Genomic DNA, 12,549 nt, shown 5'->3' on the forward strand with positions numbered 1-12,549 from the left:
AAAGGATTAAAAATAAATGATCAGCAATATAAGCTTCAAGCTTTTGCCGACGACTTAGTTTTTATTTTGGAAGACCCGTTGGAATCAGGCCCTAAATTATTGGAGGAAATTAGTTCCTTTGGAGAAGTAGCAGGTTTAAAGATTAATCGAGATAAAACTAAATTTTTGGTAAAGAATATTGGAACTGAATCCAAGGTACAATTACAAGAGGTGATGGGGATCCAAATAGTTAAAAAAGTTAAATATTTAGGTATTTGGCTATCTTCAAGGTGTCCATTTATAAAGGAATTAAATTATCAAAAATTGATGACTGAGATGGAGAAGAAATTAGACAGCTGGAAAAACATTCAACTCTCAATCCTAGGACGAATCGCAGTGATTAAAACTCATATTTTGCCAAAGTGGTTATACCTATTCCAAACTGCTCCTGCAAAACTAGATAAGAAATTTTTTAAAAAACTAGAACAGATGGTTGGTAGATTTATATGGAATAACCGAAAGCCGTGTATTAAAAGAAGAACGCTGCAGGAGCACAAAACAAGGGGAGGACTGGGGCTCCCACATTGGGAGCTGTATTACCATGCCTCTGCCTTGGCTTGGATTAGGGACTGGGTTGTGTTATCTAGAAGGAGGGTGTTAACTATTGAAGGATATAACTTAACACAGGGATGGCATGCCTATCTCTGGCCAAGGAAGAATAGTCAATATAAAGTTTTCTCTAATCATTATATTAGGGATGCATTGATAAACTCTTGGCGTACGGTAAGAGGGTGGATCTATACAAAGATACCTGGCTGGTTTACTCCTTTGGAAGCTGTAACTTATTCAACGTTACACAATCCAGACAGAAACTATAGGTATAAAGATCTCATAGATCTGAGAGGTAATCTTAAATCCAGGGAGGAGTTACATTCTGGGGGTATAGAGTTGGATTGGTGGTCGTATTCTCAAATGAGCTCAAGGTTTAATAGGGATAAGCAGGAATTTGGAATAAATATAATCCCACAAGAATTAGACAAGATTTTATGGGGAAGTGATGCTAAATTTTTATCTAAGACCTATAATCTACTTTTGTTCCATGGGATGGAAGGGGGAACAATAAATGGCGTAATGAATGCTTGGGGGAGAAATATTGGTCGCACTATAGAATTAGAAGAGTGGAACAAATTTGGAAGAAAAATATAAAATTAACGTTAGCAACAGCATTTAAAGAAAATATGTACAAAATGTTGTATAGATGGTACTTAGCTCCCGCACGAATTTCAAAAATGTTTCCCAATGCAAATGACAAATGTTGGAAATGTGATTCTGCCAGGGGCACTTTCTACCATCAATGGTGGACTTGTCCAAAGGTTAGGCGTTACTGGACCAATATAAAAAATTGGTTATTTCAAATAACAGGATATGATCTTCAATTGGACCCAGCTATTTTCCTCTTGGGGATGAAGCCACAAGAAGTACCAAAAAATGTTTGGTATTTAGTAATACATATTACAACAGCGGCGCGTATGATCTATGCGCAATATTGGAAGACGATGGAAATCCCAACGGACTATCAAGTAATAGAGAAAGTATTACTATGCGCAGAGTCAGATCGTATGACATATATTCTCAAAGGGAAAAGTGAATCACTTTTCAATAAAAGTTGGGACGCCTGGTATTCATGGTTACAAAATAGAAGATTTTATCCCAACGGGGGAAATACTAGATGATTGTGTATTTTTTATTTGAGGTATAGAATCTGGAGATATATACAATTATAGATTTCTAATATTTGGTAATTAAAGATTACTTAGCCTGGGATGTACGAGAAAAAGAAACTAGGGGTAGTATTACACTCCCCGGTCCTGTCTAATGTTGTTGTTCTTGTTTTTTTGGTGTCTAGGATGTCTTGGTGTTTTTCTATTTGATGCACCTTTTAGTACTTTGTAATAATGTTCTTGTTTTTTTATTTAAAATTTGTTTAATAAATATATATATAAAAAAAACTAGGTAAGTAAGAGAGGACAAGGAGTGGGAGGTGGGTTCTGCGGAGTCCTTGTGCATTCCTTCCTTGTGCTCACCCATGTCAGCCAGGCTGGTGGTCTACCCAGTGCTGGACCTGCGCCACTGTCGCCTCACCCTGCGCATCTATGTGGCCTCCCTGCAGCGCCTGGCCCACACCGCCTCCGCTGCCCACCCCACACAGCTGTGCCATGTAGAGCGGCGGGCCCCATTGCTCCCACAGCACCAGCCGCGCTGGCTCCAGCCCCGGAGGGCAGCCCACCGCCAACACCCCTCACACCTGTGACCGCAGCAGCGCCACTGCCGCCACCTGCGCCTGCCAAGATGAGAGTTCTGGCACCTTTTTTTATATAGAAAAAAGCACTGATTTTGGGTAATGTGAAATTTGAGAAGAGAAATGCTGTGATAGAAAAGGCATATTTCCTGCATCCCACAAGATGGTTATCTTTAGTCAATGAGACTCAATGTCACTCCTGCTGATCAAGATTGAACAAGTAGAGGCAAGTTCCTCCAGTAATCTGAAACCATGTCACAAAGGGCTTTCGAAATAAGAATTCTCGAATTGTATCCAGAAATCAAAGTCCAATGCAACTCTTGAAGCAAAGATGTAACATAGACTATTTTCACATTTGGATTATTCCACAATGTCAGTTTCTCATATGATCTGGAATGAAAATATCATTGTTTATACTACTGATAATCAAATGTGGCTGACAATTTTCAGGACTGGAAATCAAGATCCCTGTGTAGTATACCTGAGTCCCTAGGGAGAAGGGCGGTATAAAAATTTAATAAAACTAAAACTAATAAACTACCTGGATGGGGTCTTGGACATTTAGGCACCAACCCTTGGCCATGCCCCCTTTGCTCCCAGCCACCCACCTCAGCCAATTTACAGCCAATTTCCTTCTCCCTGGCCCTCCCCTTGCCATTCTCCATGGCCAATGGGTCTCTGGCCCTTCATCCCTTGCCCTTTCTCCCTGCCCATTCTCCCAGACTCTGTTTGATCCAGGCCTTTGGCTGCACAGGACAAATAGGCCCCAGCCAATTGTGGGGCAGACAGAAGCAATGGTGCTGCAGGGGCAGCATGCAATTGGTGATGGGAAGGGTGATCGCAGAGGCTGTGGGATGGGCAGCATGCAATGCAAGATCTTTTTTTTAAGTGCTGCGGCTGTTCTGCAAGTTTTTTTTTAAAAGGGGCTGTGCTTTCTGAACAATTGGGTGGCTCCAGAGCTGTGGTTCTGACAGGTCATGCAGAGGGGGACACGGTCCAAGTTATAAAAAGAGGATGTTAGAAGGGGGCAGACAGGCAAGAGTGTGTTGGGGGGTGACCAGGAAGTGAGGGAGGGGCACCTCTAGGAGGCTTTGCAGAGTCCAACTCAGCTTGGCCAAACATTCAAGGAACTTTAGCCTGCTATAAAGATACTCTCATTAGCTTATCTATGTCTATAAAGTATCTACAGTAAAAGGAATTAACATTGGAATCCCTCTTAAAATTTATATTACAACTAGATGTAATGTTTATTTTGATAAAATTAATCTTAGTGGGAAGTTAAACTAACTAGTTCCTCAGTAACAGGAATTAACATTGAAATCCCTCTTAAAATTTATATTTCATGATGTAATTTTATTTTGATAACATTAAGCTTAGTGGGAGATTAAACCAGCCAGTTATATCTACTGAAATAGACATATTTAGTTCAACACTATTATATATTTTGAGGTACATGTCGCCCAAGTATTTTAGTTAAGTTTTTACAAATTTTAAATTCTAATCTCTTATGGCATTCTATAGATAGAGTAACAAAGTAGACTTCTTCCAATTAATAGATAGCCAATATATAAGCCATTTTATTTATTACTTCAGTAGATTTTGGTAATGACATTGTATAAATATTAAGGAGAGCCACAAAATCATCAGTGTTGAATGCACCACATCATTAATATTTTGAGACTGAGTAATGAAAAAAACCATTGATTCAAGAACTAATTTTCACTAAGGAAGTAAGGACATCCTTATTAGTTCAATGAACAAAAGATGGTGGAACCCCATTCCTTGATATTTAATATCAGTCTGAGCCATAGCAAAGGCCTTTTCAGCATCAGTCTCAATCTAAATGCATAAAAAATAGGGATCTGACAATATCCGTCTGATGATTGGTATTCTCTATATTGCCACAGATAAAATGGAATCCATTGTTATAACTGACTATCTAAATTGCAAATTTCCAGACCTTCATATTCTAGAGTACATTATAGATCAATAATTTAGCCATGGATAACTCATCTCTGTTAATACATGATCAAAATTCAAATATTTACATCTACAATACTTGCCTTCACAAAACCACGGAGGTTTTTAGCATTCACATTCAACTTAGGTTGGAAAATATGAAGGGATCAAGAAAAATATATTTCTCATTTTGTAATCTTCCTCTGATTGTATGAATTTCAAAGATTTTACTAGATGGATTGATTTAGGGCAACATATATTTTTATTATATTTCATTTTTAATATATATTTGAGTGTGTCTGAACAGAACGCCTATCATTCTGTAAAACTGTTGGCTCTTTCATATGACATAAAAAGGTATTGCACCTGAGTCCTTATTTTAATTTCAATTTTTTTCCTGTAAAGAAGGAAAGGGGGAAAAAACTTTTTAGGCGTTTTTTGCTCAGACTATGAAAGAGTATGGAGCAATATGAACTGTCTGAGACCACACTATTAACTTACAGCTATTTGGCTTTTATTTCTGCAATTGTCTAAGAGAATACAGATACATTGAGTTGGATTATATTATGAATTCTGATTAATAAATGTCTAAGGAGATTTTCAGTTATTGAGGTCATGGCTGTCCCAAAAGTACTGTTTTTTTTATAAAGGAAACTGGACTTTTTTTTTCGTTTTTATTTGAAGACATTTCACTTCTCATCCATGAAGCTTCTTCAGTTCTGATTGTCAACTAGTCGAGCAATTCCTGCAAGAAATATAAATCCTTCCAGTCTCTACCACTCAGTCAGAATTGAAGAAGCTTCTTGGATGAGAATCAAAACATCTTCAAGGAAAAACAAAGTTCAGTTGACTTTTTTTTTTAAAAAAAAGAGCACCTTTGGGTCTGACTAATAAACCTATTTATTCTATGTACCTGAACTTTCCTGAGTGCCAGTTCAGTTGACAAACTGTTTACGTAAAAGCTTGTAACAACCATTCCTAAAAAGCATTAGGAGTGACCTAGGTATACAAAGATTAGGGGGAAAGGGGCATCCTGACCGCTAGACAGAATGAAACACACGCTTCTTAGAGAGGGACCAATCAGGTAGAGAGGATTTTGTGCCATACTTCCTTCCTTCCTAACTTTAGAAATGCTACTCCACTGTCTTTTACATATTAGGCAATTGAAATTCAGAAAAATAGACGAGTTTTTTCTTCATTTATCTTTACTAATTTCTTTCACGTTTCATTTCAGATAAAAACATCTGTTATTTGGGCTACTCCAAATGTTTCCTTTATCATCCCATTGTGGGTTATAATATTGGCAATACTTCTTGGACTACTGCTTCTGGCTATGCTGACCTTAGCTTTGTGGAAGGTATGTATACTGGACATAAAATAGAGAGAATGTTAACAGAACAAAATTGGGAATTAGAGGGAGGAGAGAAAAGAATTTGGTCTTTTCATCAAAGCAGTTATAGATATATGAGACTGGTGTGTCATTTCTAATGGAGAGCAGACATGTTTGTATTGCTAATCTTCAAAAAAAAAGCTTGTTTTCTAAGTCATACATTATTAAAGGCTAGGTATAAATCAGATTGTAAGATCCGCTGTGATTCCCAAGACTTTTATATTTTGTCCAGGAAGTCAAGGTTTATGCAGAATATGACAAAGAAGCATCACTTTAATTGTCAAGAGCTTATCTTTTACAACATGCTGTAGTATTCCAGGAAAACAAATATTGTTTTGTAAAACTGCATGTGATCTTATGTTAAAATTGGTAGAGTCTGCTTAATTTTTTACTACATCATTAAAGACTTGCAGTCAATAAGTCACTGATAATTGTTTCAGAAACAATTATTTTCAAGTTATCTAAAACCCCAACTTTTGTACATCTGAGGCATAATTTAACTTGCAAAGAAAAAAACAACTACATTTTCACAACGGTAATTTTCCAGTGAAATAATGATTGTCAACTATTTTAAGCAGGTCACTTATGTTCTCAGATGTAACTTCTTCCTAAAGCTTTCCCCTAGTATTCATGCATCGATAATCATTTCTATAATATAGTACAGTGGTCCCCAGCCTTTATGGCTTCACAGCTTCCAGAAGAAGCAGTGGTGAGAAGGGGATGGTTTGGCGCACGCAACCTAATCCCGTCCATGCGCAAATGAAACTTCATGCATTTGCCTGTCATTTGCGCAGCCCAGTGCCCAATGGTCCACAGGACAATACTGGTCGACAGACTGTGGGTTGAGGACCCTGATATAGTAGATTAGAACATATGGAATTAGATACTATCTGCTCAAATTAAAAATAAATTAAAATAATTTTGAGTTTTTAAATTATTTTATTCTGAATATTTATAAAAGTGTCCTTATTTGGTCCTAATGTTAGCTAATGTTAGCTAATAGCATTCTAGATTTTGGTGATCTCTGTATATTGGATAAAGTGGATTAGTGTCACATACATAATGGAATCGATAGGGTATTGTACAATAGTCAATGTGATATGTAATAAGATAACTGCCTAAAACTTTCCAGAAAGAGTGTCAACAATCATTGTATAAAACTGTCTTTTTTAAATAAAAAATATGTTCATATGTTTGGAGAGGATCATAAATGTTCATAATTTGCTCCAACATTATTTATTTACTTATGTATTCAGTATATATAACCACCCATCTCATATACAGTATGCAGCCTATATAAAATACATGATTGTATTCATGCTTGTCTTAAGAAATTAAACTTTTTGTCAAAAGATTTTATTTTAACAAAGAAAATAATGTGTTTTAGAGGGTCATGAATTTAGTTTAAAACTTGATTTTAGTGATCTTTTGTATTAAATTCAAGTTTGATTTTTGTGCTGGATTATTCTAAATGTAACATTATGCAGTTTCCTTAGACAGTAATCAAAAACTTCTTAGTGATTAGATGATATTCTGTCAAGAAGACATGATGGGTGAGATTTAACCTGCGCAGTGAGATACAGGTTATTCATGCCTGACATTAGGTGCTGCTTCTGACATGCAAAGTAGAGAAATACTTTTTCAAAAAAAATACATTCCATTTCTTTACATCACCTGTCCTAGACTGAGTTGCTCAGACCTACTCATCTAGACAGATAATCCATTACTTAGACTGGCTCTTGCTCAACATTAGGCTTTTATATGCCCCCTTGCTTACATTGTTGGAAAACAGATCAGTCACAGTACAACTTAGTATGAAATAGCAATTCACCAACAATACTCAGTAGAGACTCACCAGCTTTTTGATCTGCCTGTTAGAATGATTCATGGTCACAGTTATTTTTGATATTGAATACTTGGTTTTCACCATTATATTTAGATTTAGATTTTAGATTTTATTAGATTTATATACCACCCTTTCCCGAAGGACTCAGGGCGGTTTACAGGGCATTTTAAAATCACATCAATATAAAATACAAAGTTAAAAGAGAATTAAAAGATTAAATTATCCCTGAAAATAAAACCCCAGTTAAAATTCTCAGCCTGGGTCAGAGAGCTCAAAGAGCCAAGTCTTCAGGTCCCGGCGGAATGAGCGTAGGTCAGGGGCAGTCCTGAGCTCCACAGGCAGCTGGTTCCAGAGGGTAGGCACACCCACAGAAAAGGCCCTCTCCCTGGGTGTTATCCGCCGGCAATCTTTTACCGGCGGCACCCTGAGAAGGCCCTCCCTCTGCGAGTGCACTGAACGAAGGGAACTTGATGCTGGCAGCAGGTGTTCCCTCAAATATCCCTTTATAAAGCAATATATTCTCATAAGCATTTCACATTGGGAGAATGAAAAATTGTAGAGAGCCTAATTCCACAGTCTTAAATAATTGTACCAAAGTATCCTTATGTGTAGGTATCATTCTGCAAAACTAACATCATTTCCAATTACTAAAGTGTCTGGATGTAGCTGTTAAAAAAGATATCCACAAGATTGAGATATAAAGATGAAGTTAATCTTATATTTTTATCATCTCTCTGTCATCAACTCAAGGCAACGAACATGCTTAATACTTCTACCTCCTATTTTGTCTATAATAACTTTGTGAGGTGGATTGGTTGAGAGGCCATGATTGGCCTAAAGTCCCCCAGCCAGCTTTTATGCCAAAGGGAGGCCTCTTGTTTCTAAGTCAGCATTATAACCATTATAGCAAAGCATCTTTCTTCCACAACACCAAACTCGTTCCAAGGTGACCCTTGTTTTTTAAAAATTCAATCATAGTCCATTTCTGAGATATGCAACAGAATCTCAGTCAGGTCTACTCCAAAGTAAACATTCTATATTTAGTGGATTTATTCCTTGATTTATTCTCAGATAAACTGAATGCTCCTGAGAATACATTATGCTATTGGAAAGTTTATTTGTTTGTTTGTTTGTTTAATTTCTGTTGTTCTCCATCTCAGTCAATGACTCTGGGCAACTTACAATTCAAAAAATATATTACAGTTAAAACACTAAAATATTTTAAAACAATACAAAACAATAAAAACATCCAAAATAATATATATATATAGCAGCCAAGATACTTCGCCACTTAGCAGTAAAACCAGGAAATGGGGACCTTGACATATTCAGCACCCAAGGATCGGAACAGAGTCAGGTTTTTAGGGCCTTATGAAAGGCTAACAAGTTCTTATTGCAGTAGTGATAGGATTTCCATACAATAGGATTTTGTTATTGCTGTTTTATGTAACCTTTCTATCAGTTACATAGCATTTGAATTAGTTCTCTACATGCAAAAAGCAGTTCTGACTTTAAGCTGGTTTGATATATTATCTTACTATTTTGAAAAAAAACATAATATATCAAAATGGCTTAATTTCAAAAGTGCAGATGTTTTGAGTAGCAACTGAAGTCCCTTGCCAATTATTGTGAGAATTACAATATATCCAGAGATGCTCAGTTTTGCATAGGCATATTTAGTGAAGTCCTAATGGTAGTCTGAAATTTGGACAGATGATGTTATAGTAATCGGATGGTTGGTTTTCCAATTTACTTATATTGTATTGTTTTGTTCCAGTGTGGGTTTTTTGACAGAGCCAGGCCTCCTAGAGATGACATGGCCGAAAAAGTGCATCTAACAAGTGACAAGACTACTGATACATAGAAAATGAGTGTTCTGATCAAGAATTTGGGTTCATGTTACCAGGAACCTTAATTTGGATCAAGATTGCCAAATAGCTGTAATTGGACCTATGCAAATATTCTACATATTCAGAACATAGATGACAGAAAACATTACTATCTCTGCCTCAGCACTGATGAGCAACCTTCCATCCAAAAAGAGCTAATGAAAAAGAATTGTTTCAGTTTTTCAGAACTAATTCTTAGTGAAATTACTGGGTACATTAAAAGCAGTCATAAATCCAAATGGAGCAGAGATGGAAAGCCAACAATGCTTGGCACAGTGTTCAACTCTACTGTATAGTGGCAAAATCTTGAGGCATCTCCCTAAGATCGGAACTTTTATAAACACTGGCTCAGGGAGGCAAGCAATATTATGGGTAGTATTAAAGTACCTCCAGAAAGCAAAACTAGCCTTTCAAAATACTTCTTGAAAGTAAGACACACAAGTATTTATCTTCTACCTTTTGTAGACTGTGCATCCTAACAAAAATAGGGTCTGAAATATTTTGGTTTCACTTGTAAATAGAATGAATATATCCTTTGCATTCCATATACTAATTATAAATGTTTGGAAAGAAGCAATATTTTATATTCCTTTGTAGGAGTAAATGTATTATAAAATTTATAAAATTTAAGCGCTTGAAAGTGAGCCTCAATACAAAAGCATGAAATAGAAATTTCCATTTATTTAATGACTCTACATGATGAACATAACAGATTAAAATTGTTTGCAATATCATGATTGTAAGGAAAAGTATGGTATTCTAGGGAGAAAACAGAAGCCAAAAAGGAGAAGTGTTGGATCTCTATAGATTGTCTACTGAATTCTAGTAATATAATCCAATTCTTTCCAACAGGGGGCCCAAGTCATAGACTGTAAAGACAAGCCAAGAGAAAAACCAGTTGGTAAATTTTATTTGATAAAAAGATTCCATGTAAACTAAATCAGATCAAGAAATAAAAATAGTTCCCCAACCTTTTCCAAGAAAATTTCTGTGGTTCAAAAATATACAGTTAACGTTTGCTTTGAATGGATGGATTATTCAGAAGAATTAAACATTTGGAGATGTATAGTTAAATAAATCATTCCTAAACTCACTAAGGGACATCTGGCTAGCAGATTAATTTTTGCAAAGGAACTTCATCAATTTTGTTCAAAACCTTTTTGAAACAACAAATGTGTTTCTCTGTTTTTGCTCCTGTGATTCCCTGTAGGTGCAGGCAATCAAGAATTGTATATCTTCCAACAGGAATGTTTTTCTGCTCTCTTAACAGTGGCAATTCAGTGACATTAATTCTGATGCATATAAGAACAATTCCAGCAACTCATGGAAGCTTGGGGGTGATCTCCCATTGAATCACTTCAGTACAGCAAGCAGATTCATGAACATTCTTACTTGGTTTTTATAGATTGTATTTTTTTAAATTGGGCCAAGTCCAAAATTCTGTAGATTATGTAATGATAAGACTGAAGTATTTTCCTTTGAAAAAAATCAAAATATATTTGTGGTTTGGAAACAGGTGCATTTATTTGCAGCTACAGGTTTTGGCAAAATATGTGCAAACAGTAAAAATTCTGCATTAAGTTTTACAGAAGTGTTTATATTTTCAGCATGTCTTTATCTTCTCTTAGCTTGGTTTATGGATGCTGTGTCTAACATCAGATGTCCTAGTTTCAATTGCTCCATTAATCCTACTGTTTGTTCTGTAAAAACCAAAAAACATTATGTCATTTCTATTGTCATCGAAGTTGACCCAGAGAAAATAATTAGCCCTCCAAAGCCCTATCCCTTTTTGCTGCTAGTATCCTTTGAACATTTTGTATATTTTCTGCAATCAAGAAATGAGTAAGATGGCAGTTTAACTGTTGATCTATTCTTCAAAGAAGGCTCTGAAAAATATCAGTTTCCAGCAGTTAACTGAGTAGCTGGAAGAAAGTTGCCCTTGTCTTATTCTGGGACTTCTCTGAGTTTAGCCCACAGTCTTGGGATTCCTGGTGGTCCAAGTCTTATCAAGTCTGACCTTGTTTGACTTTTCAAGATCAGCCAAGGTTAACTAGGTGTTATCACCTGTTTTTTAAAAATCCTATCCATTGGCTAAGCTGCTATTATTTTAGAGCAACAGAGGCTTTGTAGGAATCAAAGAACTTTTGCAGAGGAATATTTAAAAAGCTGTTTAAAATAAATAGAGGAAGCCCATAATCACTCAACTAAGGACAGGCAACCTCTGGCCCTTGGTCTAATTTCATCTGGCCTTTGATCTTATTTCAAAAGGCCTCTGCAAATGATGAGCTCAGAGTTCTGTTCAGAATAAACTCTGTTCTCTGATAGTCTGATGATTGGCAAGGAAGAGAAAAGTAAATGTCAGAAGGAATGAGAGAATAAAGGAGGTATTAGAAAGGAGAGAATGATAATCCATTTTTATTCTAATTTCATTGCCTTTCTTCAGATACATTATATTAGTATTGTTCCCTGTTACAACACACACACAAACTTGTTTTGCATCTAAAGAAGTTATATTATTCCCTACAGTTTTCGTCTTAGCCTAAAATCTCTACTTGATCATAATTAAACTTATTGTGATCTTTATTTCATCAGACACTTATCAATTATGAATTGAGAAAAAATAGTAAAGAACAGAGTACTATTGTGCTGTTTCCTCTGCATTTATATACCATGTAAAGGGATGACTGCTCTACCTGCAAAAGCAGTTTTGCCTCAGCTGATTAATATCCATCTATATAAACAAAACAATTAGTGTTGTTTTGGTAAAAATAGTAAATATTGATATATAATAATCCAGAACTGGCTGCACACATGTATATCAGTAGCCCATAATTCTCTTGGGTGAATGAGATAGAATATGTTTTTAAAAATGTTCTTAAGTGCAATACTTTTGTATTACCTATGTATATGGTGCATGTTTACACTGGCATTTGTTTTTATTAAAAGAAATTCAAATATATTAATTAAGAAATAAAATAACTGTTATCTTACCTCCATAGTTTGTTAACATTTATTTAAAAGAGAATCAGCTTTCTATATGGTCCTCTGATCAGATAATTTCTATAAATAGCCACTAATGCTAATCTACTGCTTATCAATGGCTATAAAAATTCAACTGTTTACTTCACTTACATGGACAGCCCTGAGATAGATGCACAAAGGCTAACTTATTCAAATCAGTAAGGGA

General features: G+C 35.8%; 1 protein-coding gene across 1 annotated transcript in view; it reads left to right on the top strand.

The window, feature by feature from the left end:
• Positions 1-12,156, top strand: part of ITGA8 (integrin subunit alpha 8) — a 147,126-nt gene extending 134,970 nt beyond the window's left edge. The window contains exons 29-30 of the mRNA XM_083376432.1: positions 5,472-5,594; positions 9,251-12,156. Of these exons, the coding sequence (XP_083232558.1) occupies positions 5,472-5,594; positions 9,251-9,337 (210 nt within the window). The 3' untranslated portion in view covers positions 9,338-12,156. The remainder of the gene's footprint in view (positions 1-5,471; positions 5,595-9,250) is intronic.
• The last annotated feature ends 393 nt before the right edge of the window (positions 12,157-12,549 follow it).

The sequence above is a fragment of the Vipera ursinii genome, assembly GCF_947247035.1.
Source record: "Vipera ursinii genome assembly, chromosome: Z".
NCBI classification, from domain to species: Eukaryota; Metazoa; Chordata; class Lepidosauria; order Squamata; family Viperidae; genus Vipera; species Vipera ursinii.